This window comes from Vipera ursinii, assembly GCF_947247035.1.
Source record: "Vipera ursinii genome assembly, chromosome: 1".
NCBI lineage: Eukaryota > Metazoa > Chordata > Lepidosauria > Squamata > Viperidae > Vipera > Vipera ursinii.
In genome coordinates, this window is record NC_139512.1 from 26,135,409 (window position 1) to 26,159,083 (window position 23,675).

The 23,675-nt window shown below is 35.7% G+C and overlaps 1 protein-coding gene across 2 annotated transcripts in view; it reads left to right on the plus strand.

Moving 5' to 3' along the window:
• ARID4A (AT-rich interaction domain 4A) overlaps positions 1-23,675 on the plus strand; it is a 62,278-nt gene that overhangs the window by 11,141 nt on the left and 27,462 nt on the right. For both annotated transcript variants that reach the window (XM_083350050.1, XM_083350051.1), the window contains exons 6-11: positions 5,693-5,772; positions 5,861-5,955; positions 7,721-7,853; positions 13,619-13,698; positions 14,763-14,830; positions 15,566-15,735. In XM_083350050.1, coding sequence (XP_083206176.1) covers positions 5,693-5,772; positions 5,861-5,955; positions 7,721-7,853; positions 13,619-13,698; positions 14,763-14,830; positions 15,566-15,735 — 626 coding nt within the window. The remainder of the gene's footprint in view (positions 1-5,692; positions 5,773-5,860; positions 5,956-7,720; positions 7,854-13,618; positions 13,699-14,762; positions 14,831-15,565; positions 15,736-23,675) is intronic.

The window sequence follows — 23,675 nt, forward strand, 5'->3', positions numbered from 1 at the left end:
CAGTGCCCACTCTAAGCTTGCAACTTATTATACTTCACAGCATTTCTTCAAAGGTAAAATAAACTTGAGATCTGCCTGGAGCTTTCTGTAGGAACATGACTGGAATTTTTAATAATGAGAGGTAGGCAAGTATCGAATAGAGGTGCTTCATCTCTCTGTAAGCACAAAGAATTTTTCTTCCTATCAGTAAAGCAGCCACATATTTTACAAGCTAGCATTGTTACTTCAGAACCTATTACAGTGGTACCTCAGTACTCATTGTTAAAAGGTTCTGGGAGGTGCAGTAAGTACCAAAAACAACGACTACCAAATAGATCTTTCCCATCAGAAATAATATGGCGAGTCACAAGGCAATTGATACAACTTCTAGCTGTGCATTCAGTACCTAACAAATGATGAGTACTGGGACAAACTTTTCACTACCAAATTTGATGAGTTTCAAAGCAGTTGAGTACCAAGGTATTATTGTATTGCTGATTCCTTATGTATACATGCACAGTTACTTGTATTGTTGACAATACCAGGAGAACTGTTGTCTGAACATATGCACATTTATAGTTGGGAACAGCTTCTGAAGTTACCACCTGAGTCTTGCAAAATATTTAATAACTATTTAAAAGTAGATGCATTTTGCCCATGCATATTATAAAACATCTTTTTAAATTTTTGCATGGCTCAATTAATAAAAACTTAATGCCTGGAAAGAAAGGGATCAGTTGTATTCAGTTCTCTATTTTTATTCTCCAGTGCTTCACAGTTTGTTTTTACTTTGAATACTTATTTATTTACTTAGTTACTTACTGACTAGGCTGCCCAGCTCAAACTGTGACTCTGGACAGCATACAGTAAATGCAGACAAGTTGAGCTATCATGTGTGTTGCTACATTTCTGCAGTAATTGTGAAATATTGCAGCCACATTATTAAAACTAACCATTTATATATTTTAATGTAAATATTTACTGTGAGGAAATTACAAATGTTTTTATGTGCAATATAACATTGTAAAATAGCAAAACAGGAATACAGTGGTCAGACAGTTCTGGTTTCTGGTATTCTTGTTTTAACAGTTTCTTGATGATATGTTCTTTAAGAACAGCTATATTATTGAAAAAGGGCATGCTCAGAATGGCTTTAATTTAATTAAGGAGATTTAAAACTGGAAGGAATATTTATGGTAGTTGAAAGAACATGACAAAGGCATGATACTATAAAACAAGTATTAAAAATAGCCATATTTTCATTACTAAGAAACAGGATTTGATGATATACAATATTTTTATATTGTTCCATTCAATTGCTACGTATGTTTTTCAATCTAGTAACCTTTTTAAAAAAAAAGTAGAATTTGATGTATTTTAGAAAACATTTGTTTTTATTTCCAGTGTGCTTATGCTCTTTGAAAGGTGTTATTATGTAACTGTGATGGGTTTATGGGCAACGGTTTATACTAGAAGGTGGTAACTAATCACAGACCTTTGCCTTTCACATAATACAGTTCTGTGAAAAAATATTAATCCCATTTCAGATTTTTGAGTTCCAGTATATCTTTGACACTAAATATTAGCATTGCTTCCTGTGGGGCATACAAGGGCAATTTGGAAATAAACCTCCGTTTGGTATTCAATGACAGACACTCACAAATACAGAACTTTTATTATACACTTTATAAAACTACAACATTACATTACTTTTTGACATAATCAAGACACTTGTCATAACATCTTACAGGATTTGAAATTCCTTATTAGTAGTCGCTTAGCACCAAATCTGGGCTATGGTGGTTATCAAAAACATCCCAACGAAATTGGTTCAAACGTTCTTGGGTGCAGGCAAGCATTATTGTGAACCAACACCACACCGGAAGTGGTGCCATAGAAAATCCCGCCAAATGTGAAGATGCCAAAGGAGTACTGCTTGTGAAGTTCATGGAGCGTGGTTCAACCATCAAGTCAGAAGTCTACTGAAACTTGGAGGAACCATCCATAACGAGCGTTGAGGCATTCTGACTTCCAATGTGTTGGTTTACAATAATGCTTGCCCGCACACCGCTAGACATACCCAAGAACTTTTGAAGCAGTTCCATTGGGATGTTTTTGATCACTCTCCTCCCCATAGCCCAGATTTGGTGCCGAGCAACTATTAATAAGGAATTTCAAACCTTGTAAGACATTATGGCAAGTGCCTCAATTTGAATGGTGATTATGTCAAAAAGTAATGTAATGTTGTAGTTTTCTATGTGTATAATAAAAGTTCTGTATCAGTGTCTGTTACTGATAACCAAATGGAGGTTTATTTCCGAATTGCCCTCATGTTAAGGGAGGGTTTGTGGAAAAAAGTATCCTCAAAGCTTAGTATTTGTGCCATTTATTTCATAAAGTCATCTAATTTATGATATCTGTATGAAAGGTCGGCAGTTTGGCGGGTCGAATCCCGAGTGCCGCATAACAGAGTGAGTGCCTGTTACTCGTCCCAGCTTCTGCCAACCTAGCAGTTCGAAAGCACGTAAAAATGCAAGTAGAAAAATAGGGACCACTACGGTGGGAAGGTAACAGCGTTCCGTGCACCTTTGGCGTCTAGTCATGCCGGCCACATGACCACGGAGACGTCCTCGGACAAGCGCTGGCTCTTTGGCTTTGAAATGGAGATGAGCACCGGCCCCTAGAGTCGGAAACAACTAGCACGCATGTGCGGGGGAACCTTTACCTTTTTATGAAAGAGTAATTGTCCTTGCTCTCATTCCTAAAAGTTCAGACAACTCATTTAGAGAGATAGATTCTAGAAGCATATCATTCTAGGTGTAAATAGTCCCCTGAGCTTAAAGAAGTGTTTGAAAATCTCTTTAAAAAAACATTGATGCCTATCAACCTAGAAAATGTTATGAAAATATTTGTAACTGATCCACAGTTATAATTTTTAAATGGAAAAGGTTTGGAACAAGAAAAAATAGCTTTCCTCCAAAATCACTTCCAGCATTGTCCAGGAAGTCATAAACAACCTCAGAGCATCACCTAGGGAACTGCAGGCTATTCTCATAGTCACCTTAATGTGTTTATGCCTCCCACCATCAGAAAATTATTGGTAAAAATGGGATTCATGTAAGAATAAGGCAGAAGCCATTGTTCACTAGCAGAAAAAAATGAGCTCATCTCAATTTCTTCAGAGTTCTAGATTAACATTGTACAGGTAGTTGAGTCAAAAGTGAAAATTTTCAGACTGCATGGGTGTTGTTACACTTGGCAGAAATAAATCATTGTATTACACAATGAGGACTTCATTCAAGATATTGATCATGGAGGTGATGGTGCCATGGTTTGGGAATACCTTGTTGCCCCAAAGTCCTGACAGTTTTCTATCAGAAGGAAGAATAAATTCTACTTTATATGGGATAATTTTTCAGGAGAATTTGAGGCTATTTCACTGTCAGCTGAAAAATAGGTGGGTCAATGCAACATGAAAGATTCTCAAAAATACGAGCAAAATAAATAATAGAATGGAGCAAGAAGAACATTTTCCATGTTTATGAATGGCTAAGTTAAAGTCCGGACCTAAATCTCATAGACATTTTTTTATATAAGAAACCTGAACTCTGATCAGTTTATGTTAAGAAAACATTAAGTGTTACTTAGTTGGAGTTTCTTAGTTGAGGAATAGGCCAAAGCTCTTGCACAGTGATAGGAGAGACTGATCAATAGCTACATTACATTATTGCATGTAAAAGTATGCAGCCAGGTATTAAATATAAAAAAGAATAATTAACTTTTTCACATTGGCATTTATATGTTGGATGTCTACATTTATGAAACAAAGAAGCACCAAGTTTTGGATTTATTTATGTATTCTTTTTGAACAACTAATAACATTCAAAGATATGCAAAAGATATGGCAAAGATATGCAAAAATTAAGGGAAAAGGGCAAATAGTTCTTTACTGTATATAGCAGAAAGATATAGTTTGAATTCTGTTCCCTTGCCCATTAAGCAATGGGGATTAGGATAGTATCATTTATATTCCACTTTTCTAAAAAAAAACACCAGCATACAAATAAGCAAAATGTAGCAGCACTGTTCATCAGTATGAGAAAAACATAGACAATGCTCTTCACTGCATGTATGCAAGGTCACATACTTATCTCATTAGTTTTGCTATTATCTGCCTCAACCAAGTGTCCTGTATTGTTTTAAGAATAATTTGAAATATCTGATTTAGGAAGACTGCTGTTTGATACTCAAACTTTCACAGAGGGTATGTAAATGTATTACAGAATATGATTAGGATTATAATAGTAGCTCTTGAAATCCAGATGTGTTCAATTTTGATTCCATAATTGCAAGCCAATGTGGAAATAAAAGTCACACATGTCTCAAGCATTACTTAGTTATTCTCCCTCCCACTCTCTGTAGCACTTCTGTATTGTATACATGTGTGTATTACCCATATTTGACTGTTCATGGTCGCAAACAGCAAGCCAACATAATAATAATAATAGCAATAGCGAAAAGAAGAAGAAGAAGAAGAAGAAGAAGAAGAAGAAGAAGAAGAAGAAGAAGAAGAAGAAGAAGAAGAAGAAGAAGAAGAAGAAGAAGAAGAAGAAGACGACCTTGGAGGTCATTTAGTCCAACCCCCTGCTCAGGCAGGAAACCTTATACCATTTCAGACAAGTGGCTGGCCAGTCTCTTCTTAAAAACTTCCAGTGTTGGAGCATTCACCACTTCTGGAGGCAGGTTGTTCCACTGGTTAATTGTTCTGTCAGGAAGTTTCTCCTTAGTTCTAGGTTGCTTCTCTCTTTGGTTAGTTTCCATCCGTTGCTTCTTGTCCTGCTTTCAGGTGCTTTGGAGAATAGCTTGACTCCCTCTTCTTTGTGGCAGCCGCTGAGATATTGGAACACTGCTATCATGTCACCCCTCACCCTTCTCTTCATTGAACTACACATACCCAATTCCAGCAACCGTTCCCTGTATGTTTTAGCCTCTAGTCCCCCAATCATCTTTGTTGCTCTTCTCTGTACTCTTTCTAGAGTCTCGACGTCTTTTTTACATCGTGGTGACCAAAACTGGATGCAGTATTCCAGGTGTGGCCTTACCAAGGCATTGTAAAGTGGTATTAGTACTTCACACGATCTTGATTCTATCTCTCTGTTAATGCAGCCTAGCACTGTGTTGGCTTTTTTGGCAGCTGCAGCACACTGCTGGCTCATATTTAAGTGATTGTCCACTAGGACTCCGAGATCTCTCTCACAGTTGCTACTATTGAGCAAGGTACCACCTATACTATACCTGTGCATTTGATTTTTCCTGCCTAAATGTAGAACCTTACTTTTTTCACAATTACAAAAACGGTTTATTATGTAGAAAATTGAAATTAATCTATGAATACTTTACCCAAATGTTGCAGTCTTAGTAAAATCAAGCAAATGAAGACTGCATCCTTAGTAGGAAAAATAAGGTTGTGAAATAGAAGGATACATTTGCAATATCTTTTTTTAAAGAGGAAAAATTATGATTGAGGGTACCTTTGGTTACAAAAGTCTTACATCTTATACACTATTTTGATGGTAGATGTTCTAATTCTTCCATGTATGCTGAAAGAACACTTGAAACAAGTTCTGTTTACTAGAATAATTTATACTTTATGTTTAATTTTATTCAGAAAATACTTTCCTATTTCGTTAATAATAGTTCTGGCTTTGTTTAGTTTTTGATGATGGTGACGAGAGGACACTGAGACGGACCTCACTGTGTTTGAAGGGGGAGAGGCACTTTGCTGAAAGTGAGGTAGGATTTTACAGTTTTTGTTTTTTAAATGCTATTTCACTTTTTACTGGAAAATCAGCAAACGGTCTTTTCTAATTTCCTTCCTTAGACACTTGACCAACTGCCACTGACAAACCCAGAGCACTTTGGAACACCTGTAATTGGAAAGAAATCTAACAGAGGAAGAAGGTCGTCTCTTCCTGTGTGAGTAACTTTTATGATGCCATATTTTCGTATGCATTTTCCTTGCCTGGGATGTGGATGCTATCCTTCAGCGGTAATTGTGCATGTCTTATACAAATACCTTCAGAAATGTACTTGACAGTTTGGGGAATTGAAGTTTATGTTCTCACACAGTCTACTGGTCTACTTTTTATTGTCATTATATCTGTCAAGTAAAAGAGGAGGGGCAAGTTAGTGCAAACAATAAAGCTACTTGTATAAAAAGTGCCTAATGATTATAGAACTAGTTGATAATACTTTGGACTCAGATGAGGAAGTTGCATTCCTAGGCCAGTTGTTTACAATCTGTGAACAGCTCCTGAGGTGGTAAAGAAAGAGGGAGCTCAGTGGTTTTTGTTGTGGTTTTTTTTTTTTACAAATATAGTGGTAGAAGCATGCAGAACCTATGTGTTAAGCAACAGGAGATGTCTTTCTGGATTTCTTACAAATTTAGATATCTATGCTAGGGTAACTTAGAAATGCATTTTAAGTCCCTTGTTCTGTGAAAGACTTTAAAATGTGATGGAGGACAAAAGCAACCAGAGGGCAGGATTTCCTATAAATATTACTATTCAGTGTCGGGTAATACAGGAATTATGCAAAAAAATGTTCCATTTATATAGCGTGCATTATTATGCAATTAAGGGATGCGGTGGCTCAGTGGGTTAGGACGCTGAGCTTGTTGATCAGATGGTCGGTAGTTTGGCAGGTCGAATCCCGAGTGCCGCGTAACAGAGTGAGCGCCTGTTACTCATCCCAGCTTCTGCCAACCTAGCAGTTCGAAAGCACGTAAAAAATGCAAGTAGAAAAATAGGGACCACTACGGTGGGAAGGTAACAGCGTTCTGTGTGCCTTTGGCGTCTAGCCATGCCGGCCACATGACCACGGAGACGTCCTCGGACAAGCGCTGGCTCTTTGGCTTTGAAACGAAGATGAGCACCGGGCCCTAGAGTCGGAAACGACTAGCACGCATGTGCAGGGGAACCTTTACCTTATTATGCAATTGTGATTTTAGTTTTCCTTAGAGTAGGTCTGTTTATTATTTCTTTATATGTATATTCCATTGTTTTAAAGAGGAAATAAACTTAAACAATGAACAATTTGGGTAGGTAGACATGTTCCTGAATATAGCAGTAGGGTAGCCCTTAAATACTCTAGATCTGTATTTCTCCAATTAAGCAACTTTGAGATGTGTGAACTTCAACTTTGAGAATTCCCTGGCAAGCATTCTAGATGGAGAATTCTGGGAGTTGAAATCTGCTCTAGATTAAAACCTCATATATAAATATTTAATTAATTAATTAATTAAATTTTTATACCGTCCTATTCCCGAAGGACTCAGGGCGGTTTACAGGGCAACAAATATATGGGTAGAAGCACGTAAATCCAGTGATTTTTATTTCTCATCTCAGTATTTCCTTTCACAAACATTTGTAAATTATCCCAAAGATGCTTTTTCAAAAGGGATCTAGACTTTCTTGGTTTTTTCCTTGCTTTTTGAAAAGCACCTTTGGGATAATCATGACCTGGATGATTGAGAATCTCCATAGATATTTGTAAATTAGCATCAGAATGTCTACCAATGCTACTCTTAAACATTCTAGTATTTGCTGAATTGTTTCCCGCAGAATAAATTTCCAAGAACCCCTGTCATATTGAACTCAACATCCAATAGCTACGATGAAGTTAGTCTCCTTTTGACTTTCACATTCTGACAGTGTAAATTTTTATATGCCCAATTCTTTAGCAATGAAGATGAAAAAGAGGAAGAAAGTAGTGAAGAGGAAGAGGAAGATAAGAGACGTCTTAATGATGAATTACTTGGTAAAATTGTCAGTGTGGTATCCAATACTGAAAAGGCAGAATGGTATCCAGCTTTGGTAAGAAGTATTTAAAAGTTTTAAGAATGTCATATTTTTTCCCCAAATTCAGGATGCTTGCATCTTGGGAGCAAAATGCTTCATTTTCAGATTTGTACTTTTCTTTGTAGCAAAAAAGCTGCCAGCCATTATTTAGAATTTATGTAATTTATTGAATAGCTTTATGTAATGATACATTTTCATGTCAGCTGTCTCTGAGAATATATCAAAAAAATTTGACTCCTTCTAGTTCTCATTTGAACATCCCTATAAATACATTTTAAAAGCTACTAAAGGTGTTGGACAGGCAGATTTAAATCTAATCTTTGCCACAGAAACTCACTGGATCACTCTGGACCGCCTTTTTTTCCCTTTTAATCCACCTCACAGGGTTATTGTAGCTAAAATGTGAGGATGGAACTCTGTGATTCTTCTTTGAGCTCCTGCACAGAAAAACAGGATAGAAATTTAGCAAAAAATATATGCTGTCCATTCTTTTTACAGAGTACATTAAACCATCCCTATCATCAGTATTAAAACAGGAATCACGTATGAGATGGGCAGCCATATAAATCCAATAAATAAGTAAATAAATAAGTAAGCGAGCCTATTGCTGCACCAAATAAATATGTAAATATACCAGGAAGTGTTGTTTCAACTCTATGGCATTTTTTAAATTTATTTATTTTATTTATTTTATTTTATTTATTCAAATTTCTTATAGCTCCCCAACTCTACTGGGATTCTGGGTAGTATACAAAACCAAAAAATAAAAAAACAAAATATAAAAGCACATATGCAACCCAGACTAAAACTGTTAAAAACAATGCAATAAAGCGAAACAGCCCTCCCCCAAATACACACTGAAGAAAGGGCACAGCTGCCACACCAGGTAAATCTGTTCAAAGCATTCCTGGCCACAACTGCCACATGCTCTTAAAGCAATAGCTACGAGTGCAGAAGGGCCCTCAAGTTGTTCACCAATCTGAATTGGGAAAGTGCAGCTCCATTAAAAAACAATAATGGTAACATCTCCAACCCCACGGGCCCAAGCAGCCACTGCCACTCAGTGTTGTTAAGATTGAGCCAAAGTTTGTTTCATCTCATCCAGATCCAAACAGCTTCCAGACACTGGGTCAATATTTCAGTAGCTTCACCTCTGCAGACCAGGATTGAGATGCAAAGTTAGGTATCATCAGCGTATTGATGATACTGAATTGGTAACTGACCTGTCCCAGTAGCTTCATGTAGATCAGTGTTTCTCAACCTTGGCAACTTTAAGATGTGTGGATTTCAACTCACAGAATTTTTCAGCCAGGTGTTGAAGCCCATACATCTTGAAGTTGCCAAGGTTGAGAAATACTTATTAGAGGCATCTAATCTTAGGATCTTGAATCCCCAGGCATCCTGATGTACCAGGTTGACATACAACCACAATTGAGAATGACCTTGAGAGGGGATAGGAAGAAATGTTTCCTATGGTGGAGTCCACAGTGGCTTAATGCCCAGAGGAAGAAACCTAGAAAGAATCCACTGTAATTGAACTGTTAAAAGTGGTTTTATTTTACTTTTGTATGGTGTAGCAAAATGCAGCATAAAATTAACAGAAACAACATATAAAATGTGTATGAAAATATAAAACACCAGAGCAGTGAATTATTCTAAGAACACAGTATGAGTCATGAAGAAAATTATGAATAAAATTAAATTATGTATGAGCAGTTACTGAAGTGACTAAACCTGTGGCTGGATATCTAGATCATTTAGCCATTGGAGAGCAATGCCCACGAGATGATGCATTTCATGCAGACATCTACAGAACCTTCTGAAGGGACATTCCTTTGCAATATGATGTAAAGTTTGTGGGATGTCCTACAGTCACAGTTAAAGATTATCAACCAGCCCCCATTTATATTTCCAGTATTGGCACCTGCCATGGATCTGGTTGAATGCTTTAAGATTTTCCTTGGGAGATCAAAGCCGAAGAGGCATTGTACTGGATCACACCAAATTAAACAGATCTAGGTTACAGGTTGATCACTTCTAACACAATGTAGACTAGCCTTCTCATGGTGCATTCTGGGCAACATGACTCTATCATGGCTAAATAGTCTTAAAATTCCACCAAGAAGCAGCAGCATGAATACCAAAAAATAATGGTGAGAGAATTGTATCTTCAGACTTGCAAGATTCTGTTCATGAATCTTTACAGTAAAGTAGAATTAGCTCATCTAGTTGTGTTTCCTATCTGGTTTACCTGGGAGGGCTGATATCTCTAACATAAGGAGCTTTGGATGTGATCTGTCCATCCCCCCTCCCCGCTGAATATCAACTAGAACCAACCACTGAGGAAGGGTATGAATCAATGAAGCACAGTGCTACTCTTAAAGTCCTGTAGCTAGTATAGAAGGATATTAGCTTTTGACATTGTGGTTAACAATGTCAAAAGCTGTTGAGAGATCAGTGAGCACTAGAATGGATGCCCCTCCCTCTTTCAAAAGTAATAAACAAGCACAACCAGTACTTTCTGCATATTGTACCCTGGTTTGAAACCACACTGAAATGGGTCCACGATGACCTCTTGAGGAAGGAACATACTACTTACTGGTGGGACCATTCTGTTTCAGAGAGGCTGAAATCACCTCAAGAAGCCAACCTGTGGTCACCACTCAGGCTGCTTTAATAATCTAGGAGGATCTAACAAATAGGGAGCTGAGCTAACAGAGGACTTGTCTACTTCTTTGGGTGCAACAGAATCAGATTCAGTCCAGATAACACCACAAAACATTGCCTGAGCAACTTGACTAGCAACTCTGACTTGCCTAGACAGGGTTAATTAAATGTTGATGTTTTTGTCTGCCAGATTACTTGATTATTCCTTACCTAGGCCTGGCAGATGATTCAATGATCCACCACCAATAGTTTGACTAACAGCAGATACTATAAGGGCAGAGAAATAATGATATTTTGCAGATCTTTATTGTACGCCTGTACTCATATTCAGTTGGATGCTCTCTTTGTCTTTCTTCAGAGGCACTCCAGGTGTTGCTTCTGGTGTTTCATTTACTGGAGTTCTTCAGAAAACCAAGGAGCACCCCAGGATTGGTTCACAGAGAGAGTTTGTATAGGAGCAATATGATCCAATCACATGCCTATTATAGGCTATAGCCAAGGCCTCAGCTGAACTGCCTGACAGGTGTTCAACAAAATCCCCAAGCTCCCTCTGGAAGCCAACAGGGTTCATCAGTCGTCCAAGGAGGGTCAACCTAACATGCCCCTTCTCTCTCCAGAGGTGGGTGGACCCAGAATGTCAGAGGGCAACCAAAAAGAGTGATGTTCATGGCAATGAACTAATGGCAATGTCCTCCAACACCAGATTACAATGCAACTTCCCTGAGACATTTTTTTTCTACAATTCTGACACAAAGGGGAAAAACAATTGCTTCTGTTAGTAATCTAAGAGCATGAATGGATTATATGGGAGTAAACTGTCTTGTAAATAGCTTGACCTTATACCAGGTAAAGCATTACATAATAGTATGAGCTTCTCAGATTGGAGTAAGAGAATAATCAGCCTCTACTGAAGTTTTTGAAGATGGGGAATAATGTGGAAGCTGCAAGAAGTATAACTGAATAGTTGTATTGCTGCATTTTGAGCCAGTTGCAATTTTTGGACTGCCTTCAAGAGCCATTCCATGAAGAGGTCATTGAATAGTCTATTATTGAGGTTATCAGTAAATGAGTCATCAGTTTTAGATCTGTTTCTTTTAGTAGGGATGTTAAATAATAGGCACATTTTGGAACCCCTAGGATAGTTCCTAAGAAGTTGTGTGGAAACTTCCCAATATTGTTTAGCAGACTGAGTATAGAACGTTGAACACTGGCGGATCCTTTTAAAAATCAGTCTGTTCCAATGATGTTGTAATCAAGGTCCATGTTACTGTTCTATTAGGATAATGGAGAATTTACAAAGACAAAAACAGTGATAATTGGTAGTGTAGAGGTTTTAGAAGCACTTAAAAGCCAAGCAGATGAGAAATTTAATATTTATTTTTTATTTCTTTTATTTGCTAAATTTATTTGCTGCTTTCCTGCACAAGCAAACCCAAGAACTTTATTTTGCTTTGTGAGGAGGCATGCATCAAATACAAACAATGCAGTGGAATAGATAGATTATTGCTTAAAAGAATGAATCCAAGTGGTATTGTCCATATAGAAATATACAATCTCCTCACAGTACAACTCAAATGATATTAAGATGCTGCTCACTGAAGGCTGGATCATCTGCTTGATAAAACAACCATAGATGTTTCCACCTATGCAGCAAAGGAGGAAATCCATAGCTGCTTCTCCTTTGCAAATGCCATGGCAAACTCAGCTCCTATATTAAATTGGGAGGTGGACTTGGTGGCCTAATGACTCATTTTAATGACTACTTTTGCATAATACTGTTTACTTATTAACTATTTCTATCTTAATCAAATGAGAAAATTCTTCAAGATTAAATATTTGAAACATCTATTAATGGCAAAAATAACCCTGAGAAATATTTCTGCTTAATCATATCATTGTTAAAATCTTACATGCTTGAATCTTACTTGTGTACTACTAAACTTATTTTGTATGTTGTTACCATCAATTAGCCCAAATGGTACATCATATCACAAAAAATTTCAAACCAAGATACCTCAAATATCTGCTAACTTTTAAAGAATGCATACAAAATCCAGAACCAAATTACAGGTAGTCCTTGATTTATGACCAAAATTGAGTCCAAAATTTCTATTGCTAAGTGAAACATTTGTTAAGTGAATTTTGTTCCATCTTACAACCTTTCTTGCCACAGTTGTTAAGAGAATCACTGCATTTGTTGTTAGTAACATGGTTGTTAAGTGAATTTGGTTTTCCAATTGATTTTGCTTGTTATAAGATCACAAAAAGTCATCACATGACTCAGGGACATAGCAGTTGTCATAAATATGAATCAGTTGCCAAGCATAGCATTCAAAATTTGATCATGTGACCATGGGGATGATGCAGTGATCATAAGTGTGAAAAATGGTCATAAGTTACTTTTTTCAGTGCCGTTGTAACTAAATGTTCACTAAATGAACTGTTGTAAGACGAGGACTACCTGTACTTTCGTATAATTGAAATATCAAGGATCTTCACACCAGCTGTGTTCACAAAGTTGTGGCTGCTGCAGCATTGCCACAATCATGTCATCATGATTTCCAACATTCTCTACCAGCTTCCTATAAGCAAAGTCACTGGGGAAGCTGGCTGGAGGTCAGAAGTTGCTCCTATTCCCACTGTTTGTTTTTTTGCCTCCCCATGATCATTCTGTTACTCTGATTAGGGAATCAGGAAGTATATCTGAAAGAATGGCCCAACTGGTCATGGATTTTGTAGTATATACTAAAGCTAAATGAAGCTCATCTCTTTTTGTGTAGCAACTTCATATGGAAAGAGTTTTCTTTTGCTAGCACTACATATGGATTTGCATCACATCCTGAGATAGTTCAGTCCTATCTGTTACTTCTGATGCTACTTCTGATGCTAAACTAATTTATTGGATGACCTCTAAAGAGAGGAGAAAAAAATATATCTTCCCTTATAGCAATTACTTAAGATTGTATTTTTTCTAGATAATTAAGTGTTGCACCTGGGAGATGCCATAACAGAGTTGGAACCTTGTTTACATAAGCTGTTTTTTTACCTAATGGAAAAGGTAATGGAAAATGGAAAATACTGCTCAATCTAATGTGTTTTACTTGAAACTCCAGGTCTTATCCCCCAGCTGCAGCGATGACATTTTAGTGAAAAAGGACCAGTGTTTAGTTCGTTCTTTTGCAGATTCCAAATTGTGAGTAAATTTTAGACAACATTCCAATATATAGTGCTGAGAATTTGTTTATACATATGATCTGATAGATTATATATTATAAATGATATATATTATAAGTATATAGTGATTTTAAGTAACTTAGAAGCAGAAACCAGGAAGAAGCAAGTATTTAATACGGAACTATTTATTTTACTGTGTTTGAGATGATCCTTTGGCAAGTACAACCATTTTGGAAGTTTAATTATTGGTGACAATTAACAATTAACATGCTATGTGTAAAATTACAAAGCCTGATTGAGAAGAAAGGCCACTGTAATAATTCGTTTTTCTTTTCCATTCCACTAGTGCACCTTATCTTACAGTCCAACTGACATTTAAGTCAAAATATAGCTCTAGATATATCTTGATGGAACCTACATTTTTAGCAATGGCATATGCTCCAGATTAATCTAGCAGAAATACCAGACATGTACAGTAGGTATCCATACATTTGAAGATAGTTTCAAGGCCCAATGATTAATAAATTCCATTAATTTGTTTTTAAACATATTTCTATGTGCGGAATAGAATCTCAGCTTCTGTAGAAAGGGTACTAGTTTATACATGATTAAAAAAGCAACCTCAAAAAAGGTACAAAAGTAAAAATGATTAAAAAAAATGAGTGTAGAGATTGACACATTCACATAAGGGGAAATTGCTCCGGAACAGTTCCTCCTTCAAGAATTTCTAAAAGCAAAGCAGAACTAGCTTGATCTTTCATGGGGAGGCTTTTCACAGGATCAGTGCTGCTGTAGTTTCCTGAGCCTCTCCAGTTTCTTCCTGGTCAAGGTAATCAGTTGAGCCAATATTAATGGGAGCAGGTATTTAATTAAAATGTTTTGGTAGATGCCAAACTTAACCTTTCAAAACATGTTTAATATATGTGAGAACATAACCTTACTAAATGTTAAACACTGAAATAACATTTCTCCAAAGAGCAGAGAATTTTTTAGCAATACAAGTAACAAAAGAAAACAAAAGAGAAATAGAAGTTAAACAACTTTTTAAGACAAACATAATGTAAATAATTAATTTTATTGCAGTTATTCAGTTGCAAGAAAGGATATCGAGGAATTAGACTTTACAAATCCAGAGTTGCCTTCTAATAAAGGTAAATGTTAACATTTGTTAGATTATTAATGTTAATTGATTGTGCTGTATATATTTAATTGCCATATGATGTTCTTAACATGAAAGATGCAATTGAAAGTAATACCTAATAGTTATTGACAGCTCTGTGCTCTATTCAATTCTGATTCCAAGAAGCAAAATCACTGAAGCACAGAATTCTGAAATATAGTTACAAATACTAGATTTAGCATAGCAAAATGATAGGTCACCACTGACATATATATTATCTTACACAAGAATATGTAACCACTCTTTTAGAGGTGTTTTATAAAGAGAAGCTTACTTGACAAGCTGTAGCAGCTTTGTTGTGTCACAGAAATTGAATATTGCCACATTAGAACATTGTATGTTCAGAGAGGCAAAGGTTATGATGGTAGCCTTGATAGTCTAACATCCAGACATCTTGCAACAATCAATGAATCATAAGTTTCACTGGCCCTGCCATAAATACATCACTAACTAACAATTTTGGGGCATTTTAATGTAATTAATTTTCTCCAAGATTAAACATCTGGAACATAAATTAACAGCAACAATAAGCCTGAGATTTGTATCAGCTTAATCATACAGTTAAAATCTTACATGCTTAAATTTTACATCTTCTGAATTTTATTTACTGTCTGAAATCAAAATGGCTAGTAAAGAAGGTTAGTAATGATTTGCAGTGATTATGTAATTTATTCTGAATACCTTAATGGGTAATTTTCCTCCCAAGGAGTACAAGAGGCAAGCTTATTCTTCCATTGGAAAACTGTTCCTTGTAATTGGAGGATGGACATGCATGAAATCTTGGAATCCTCCAGCAGTGATGAAGAAGATGGAGGAGAGACGGGAAGTAATGATGAAGAAGAAGAAAAGGGAGAACAAAAAGAGGAAGAAATAGTGGTAAGCATGTTAGCTTTTTTGTTCGATATGTCTTAATCAAATATACAGCCACTATGATTTGTTACTTATATAATATTGCTCCTCAAATGCATTACTTCAAAAATCACAGCTTTCACTTTCTTTAATCTAGCATTATCCAGATTCTGTGGAAACCCCATATGGCAAAAAACTCTAGAAAATTTAATCTGATACCTCTGGAGGATATAAAGTTGAAGAAAGCTGAGCACCTGTTTTCAAAATAACAAGGTTCATATGTTCAGTTATGGTTGCCATTGATGATGAAAACTGAATTAGAAAGCAAAAAAGCTGATATACTAACTGAAATTGTGCAAAAATAGAACACCTAACCCAGGTTGTTGGAAAGCCATCTTGGTAATGAGCTAGCTTGATAGCGCCTACTTCCGGATTTCTCATATTTAACTTTTTCTGGAAGTGGGAGCAGTTTACAGTCATTAGGAATTTAAATTATCGTAGAAAGCTTAATGTGAACATTTGAGTCTGGATTCCTACTTTGGATTCTTCTCGAACAATTAATTTAGGAAGCTTGTGTGTTATCAATAATCCATAGTTGGCATGAATTCTTTTGTGCATCTATAACTAATTAGCTCCGGATGGCGCCCGATCTTCGCTCCTTTCGCTGCGATCTCAAAACATACTTGTTCGAACAAGCCGGCCTGGCCTGATGGGGGATTGGTGGGGTTTTTTATTGTCATTTTATTGGGGTTTTAAAATGTATTGATTGTTTTTTAGTGGGCATGTATTTAATCATTTTTTAACTTTTGTAATTCTGTATTTTTATTCTTGCCCTGTTTACCGCCCTGAGTCCTTCGGGAGAAGGGCGGTATAGAAATATTATTAAATTAAATTAAATTAAATTAAAATTAAATTAGTGAATGATAGAAATAGGAAAAACCTCCAGATTCTTCTATCACTACTCATTTGAGAAGCTTGACACCTTCTGAAGGAAGACAGTTTTTTGCACAGTAACAGTGAAAGGCATAAGAACGGTGATATTTTAGTAAACTTTCCAAAGAAGGAATGCTGGGTTTCCAATAGTAAGAAAATAGTAAGAAAAATAATGATTATGTGCCTCAAACGAGGTTAGTAAAAGGAATAAGAAACAAACATTCAACTTGGGATCTTTCTTTCACTTAAATACCTTTCTGAGAACTACAGAAATATACTACAGAATACTACAGAGCTATGCAATGCTTCCTATTTGATTCTAAAAAGGTGCTTCAGATTTCATGGGGGCACAAATATATCTGAATTCTGTTCTCTAATTGGGTGTAAAAGTATATTGTATTAGGTAACTTGAATCTTGGGTGCTCTCTGAACTTGGTTATTTGCTTGCAGATGTTTCATTATCCAACTAAGTAACATCAGTGCCATTAATTAATCAGTACGCTGATGATCAAGTTGGTAATGAGACGTTTGCAAGCAAACAACAAAGCTCAGAGAACACCAAGGACTCCACAGTCCAAATACTGGAACCAAACAAATCAATCAACAAAGCTCACTTAACTTCCTGGCCCCAAACTCTGAAAGAATAGCCAGAGCTTTAATGAAAAGCCAACAGGATAAGAGCTATCTGGATTTCCAGGGAGTTGATCTACCGTAGGGCAAATACTGTATTAGAGAAAGCATGACTGCTAGGTTGCACAAGATGAGGCTGATGAATACATGGGACCTAGAGTATGTGTAGTCTCCTGGCATGTCTACCAAATAATTTGGCCCTGGGCTTTGAAGTATAGGCAAGATTGCCCTGCCTTTTGCAGTATTGTAAAGATGTAGCATTTTTAAAATCATTGTTTTAAAATCTGAAGTAGCTTTAAATACTTGAAAGATATGCAAGGCCCATATTGTACATCATAAAATTGCTCACTGTGATACAACCTAAACATGGTATTTTAAAATTGTGTATACAGAGTGAAAATATAAACTAAAATGAATCTTACAATAATCTGAACTTTTTTCATCTGAGTGCATTTTGAGAGACAGGAAGGCAGGATATGCAATATCCTTTTCTTAATTTCATTAACTTTACACCTAGAATTAAGTATTTTTCCCTATAATGCACGTTGTTTATCTGAGTAGGTTCTGTATTTACTAATGTTTATATTTTAACTGTATAATCTTTATCAGCTTTATGGCAAAACAATGTGATTTTTCTTAATACATTTTCTAGGAGTCAAGAATTGAACTTCATGACATGTATATTCTCCTAGATCTTTTTCATTTTGCATTCATGATTCTGGATTTGTACATTTAAATAATGCTCCTTGGATTTTTCCAGTTTTTCCTATTAAATAAAAATGTACCATAATTTTTATATATAATATTTTGGTGAAGAAGTATGATTCTTTTGATTTTCTCTAGACTTTTAACCTGTTTAATATTTTTCATAGCTGGACCCTTTTCACTATACAGTAGTATGAAAAGCAATTCTGCCAAATTTAGTTTACATTGATTATGTATAACCCTCAACAGTGCACTGATCATCCTAATTCAAAACTCACTTGGCTATAATGCATGTGAGAGTTCGTCTTATCCTCAGCACCTTCATATGGAAGATGGGTCAAATTACTTGCTTTCATACTAATATATAGTATTAAGAAAACGGATTTTACTCACTATAACCAAGACTACAGGATGAACTTCTGATTTAAAAAGCACTACTGTCGTGAGTCCTGAGTTTAAAGTGGGACCTCTGATCACTACTGGTTAAACTTAATCTTCCTCCATTTCTGGCAAGTCATAGGGCTTGTGAAGAGCTTTTAAATCCCAATTTAAAAGTGACTTTCTATTTCTCTGATTAGTGATAGTGAGCACAGTCTTATTATTTCTATGCTTGTTTCTAGTGTGTCACCTCCCCTTCCAAAAAAACCCTCCCATGATATTTCAAGGCACATGGCTGGTGAACATTGTTTTATTCCTTTTCCTTCTTCAGTGGGTTGGGACGCTGAGCTTGTCGATCAGAACGTCAGCAGTTTGGTGGGTTCAATCCCGAGTGCCGCGTAACAGAGTGAGCGCCTGTTACTCGTCCCAGCTTCTGCCAACCTAGCAGTTTGAAAGCACGTAAAAATGCAAGTAGAAAAATAGGGACCACTACGGTGGGAAGGTAACAGCATTCCGTGCGCCTTTGGCGTCTAGTCATGCTGGCCACATGACCATGGAGACGTCCTCGGACAAGCGCTGGCTCTTCGGCTTTGAAACGGAGATGAGCACCGGCCCCTAGAGTCGGAAACGACTAGCATGCATGTGCGGGGGAACCTTTACCTAGCTTACCTATCCTCGTGTAGATATGTTTTGGGACTGGAACTCTAGGGTGAGGTTGAAGAATTATGTGAATTGCTGTTGCAATCCATCCTAGGGGTATTTGGAAAATCTGCTCCCTGCATCATTTTTGAGTTTTATAATGCATATAGGGAAGCCGTATATGCCATTACTTTTTCAGTACTTGTTCTTCTAAAATAATTAAGGAATTGTGAGTGGATAATTAGAGCAGTGTTTCTCAACCTCAGAAAGTTTTAAGACCTGTGGACTTCAACTCCCAGAATTCCCTAAGGACTCAGGGCGGTGAACATAAAATGGTATAAAATGTTATACCTCTTATTTTATTTATTTTTTAACAAAGCAGACAGATTTCTTTGTTTACCTTGTTTATCAAAGTTTTGCAGTTTACATACTTTTAGATTGGAAGAGGAGAAACAAGACTAGGGTGACAAAAACTTTCCCAGTTTGTGCATCTAAGCCTTAAAGGTTAAGTCTATTGAAAACACAAAAGGAGAAGAAACTTGGATGAGTTAAAGTACAATCTTGTTTCCCTTTCACTTCCCCCTGGTAGTCTGTGGTCTTAATAAGGCTGGAAACAGAATGGCTGTTCAGGGTTAGAGGCTGCCTACCGGGTTGCCATGGTAATGCACTCTTGGTTGCAAATGAGCATGCTCAGAGAAGGGGAAGATTTAGCAGAGGCTTGGCAGACTGCCCGGGGAGGCTTACCAGATGCGTTGAAATGGGCTGTCTCTTTCTTTTTCCTTTCATGTAATGTCTGATTTTTTTTTTTAACATGGAAGAGAATGTAAGCAATGCTGCATAACATTGGATTCAGTGCAGCAAAAGGAGGAACGCAAATATTTGCAAGTTAGGCTGAAGTGCATTGAGGCACCGTGAGCTGATTAGGTAGAAAAGCAAATGTAACCATTTTACGTTTTGAGAGAAAATGCAGCACCTGGGTAAGGACTATTTGTGAATTCAGGCTGTAACTTACTTAGTCTGCCGTGGATATGGGCTTTGAAGAAGAAGGGTTGGGTTTAGATTTTGTAAGTTTCGGGTCTTTTTTTCCGGCATTTTCGTGATGCATGTATTTTCTTTCCTTTGCAAAACGACAATTGGAATCTGGCTCTAGTTTTTACTGTGCTATAAAATAATGGCTTTTAACAAAATGGAGTCACTTTCCACGCAAATATGCTAATACTGAACGAAGTGTAGAGCTTGATCGTTTGTGGAATGTGGAATCTCACCCTTTCCCCTCCCCCTCCCTCATGTTATACACAGTTAATAGGCCACATTTTGCTGGGTGTGAACTGTTGCAGACTGCACTGGCTTAGTGGTAGCATTTGTAAATATCCTGCTGTTTTAGGTAAGTGAATAGAAGTCTATCTAGTCTGTAAAAATCTAAATATTGTTGCTTGAAGCTGTTATTTCGTTCTAAAGAGCTTTAGCTTTTCAAACAAAAGAGAAGGGGAGGAGAGGAGCTTTGTTGGGGGAAAATAAAAATGGCATTCCTGTAGATATTCTCAGACTTCATTTGAAGTAAAATAAACTATTTGGCAATTATTGCAAGGTAAAGTTAAAAAAAAAGATTACTAGAAAAACAATTGCTGAATCTATTGTTTCATGAAGCAGTGGAGATTATTTCTTCAAAAAAAGATGAATATAGGTGTGGAAACAGTGATATATTTTTATACTTAGCATAAAAATTAATATATTCAGCGGTTAAATTTATAATTTAAAATGTTTAACACATTCTTGTCTTTCTCCATCTCTATTCTTGTTTTCCACATCTGAAAGGAATATTCAAAATGGTTTTTATTTTTTTTAACAAGCAAAATGCAGCAATAGGGAAGCCACTAGGTAGTTAGAGACCTTGCAACTTCTGTAGCTTAATTTTTTAAAAATAATCTGTTTCACATTTAAAAAGGTATATATAGTTTATTAAACCATTACAATATTTGAGGAAGCCCCTGTACGATTTTTTTTATATTATTGCATGTTTGGACAATGCAGTTAATCCAGGAATAGTGGACCAATTCTTAGATAAAAAAGACTTAAATCTAGTCTAGCAATTATTGCTTTATTCATAACAGTAGAGTTTATTTAAGACTCCTGTCTGTCCTCTTGAAATAAATGGAGATTCTATAGCAGCAGCTGCAGCAGCAGTCTCCTTCCCATTACTCTTTAATGTACTCAACGTGATTAAGAATTTGAACTCAGGACTTCCTTGTTGAAAGATAAGCTACTTTCTATTGAATATTATAATAGTAGTCTTTAAAAATGTATTTTAATAGATTATGTAAAATAAATTTGAGGAAATGATCACTAAATTATCCAGAAATACGCCTATATGGAATATTTATAACACCTAATATTGCATGTCTCTTGTCTGATGTGATTTGCAAAAGCTGTATATAACAAGGATCCCAAAATTGTCCCTGTATTTTAAAACCAAATTTTCTGCAACTACTGTGCATTCTTTTGATACCAAACCAAAAGGGATTCTCTTTTTTGTCATTATCCAGATAGTGTGTACTGTATGTGAATTTGGATAAGCTTTAATGTACTGCTTTTTAGTCACAATTGAAAGCATTCATCTTGAAATGTTATTAGTTTTAAAAGCTGTTATTATTCTCTTTTAACTAAAACTCATCTCTTTCTTCAGAAGTTGAGTAGTTAATTTCAGGTTTAAATAGAATTTTATTTGAAGTATAAAACAAGTTTGTGTCTGATAGCATTAGGCACTTTTCTTTTTAAAACAGATCTGTTGGACTTCATACTGAGTCATAATGTGTCTATGTTATTTAGTGTAAAATTTTAAATCTTTTATTCTGAGAGTTAAAGCACTGTTTTCTGTAGAGCAAAAATTTCTGATTTTTTTCTTTAAATTATTTCTCATTATTTCATTTCTCATTAGGTACAATGGTTTATTAGGAATCTTATTCTGGGCAGGGATATATTGTTAATTTCAATTTTTAATGGCTGATTTTCAACACCATAGTAGCAATACGTTTTGAATTTAATGAAACTTTGCTTAGTGTTTTAAGGTTGAAAATAATTATATCAACAATTGGAACATAATGTTCAGACTATTTCTTCTAATTGGTGTTAGGGGATTGCTACTAAAACTGTTTAGTTTTGTTCCTACATAAGGTATGTTAACCAAGTACACAAAGCTAACTAAGAATTATGCTTTGCAGTTCCTTAAAACCTTGTAAATATAAAAAAAGTAAAGATTTTCCATCTCCATTTGATTTAAAGTGTTTTCACTGTCCTGTGTGTTCTAAAATGTACATGTACTGCAGCCCAAAATTGCAATATCCATTTGACTCTTGTGTCCTTGCAGAAAGGTGGTTGCATGTACATTGGATGAGATTTTTTCTGCATTGAACATGTTCAAGTCTGTCCAGCAGTTCAAATAATATTTCATTAACAAATGTAATACTGCATTTTTCTTGACTAAGCCTAAATTATAACTTTTCCAGAACATTGTAACATATAATTGCATATACAGCATTGTGACTTCTAAAATGAATATTATAGTATTATGAACATTTTTGCATAAAGCATACTTATCCATATATGAATTTAGTTAATATAAATGTGTTCTTTCATACTTGAAGCAAGATTGTGTGTAGCATCTCCCACAGTATCTGGTGTCCTCTACTAATAAATAATACTCTGTAATGTTTTCAGCAATTCTTACATTTTCTTTTTGTAGGGAAGCAAAAATGTATTGTTTTCCAGACTTTTCATTTACAATCTGTTTGAATTTAAGTGCATATTAGCTGTAACCATATTCCATAACCTAAACAAAGGTTTCGTCTCATTTAAAATAGTCATGAAGAAATGTAATTACTCAGTTGCTCAAATTACTTCATAATATATAAAGGTTTGTATGTATAAGGAGTTCTTGTTTTGCATAAGGAACAAACAAAAATTAGACTACAGTAAATCTCTTAATGATTTTTCTTTTGTTAATCCCACTGCCTTCTAATCTGGAATTTTAGAAAGAAACAGTTCCTTCATTAATTTAAACTTAAGAGTGCTACTGAAGTTGAATACAGCTGGTTGTTAGAGGGTATATAAACATAGATGTTTCAAAGAAGGAACTATACATTTACTTCATTTGTATTATCTTGTCTGATTTTTCAAAAGTCTGGCTTAACCATACCAAGTTAATTGAAACAATGATAATTTCAAAAGGACATTGTTGAGGACATACTAGTGTCATCCTATTTGTGATCTAATATCCTAAAAGCCTATTTGCTGTATTTTGACAGATTGTTTTGTACATTCAATATTTGATAAAAAAAATCTATGCTTCTCTACTGCTTTTGTATTTTTTATTCGGTTGCAAATTTAATTTTAGATTGCTCTGGTCTAGAGGTTTTTATGTAATATCATAGTTTAAATATTTTAGCACTTTTTACCTACTTTATTTTCTTACCAGAGAGATCAAGTTTGTGTACACAGTTATTTCTAAATAAACATGTTTAAGGATAAGGCTGTTTTCTGCAAGATACTTTTCTGGAAAAATACAGAGAATTGAACCTCTCTATACACTTGCAGCTCCAAATCACATTTGTCTTGCCTGTCTTTGTTCAGTTTCCTCTTGAATGAAAAGAATCAAATTACCAATGGGCACACATTCAGAATTTCAC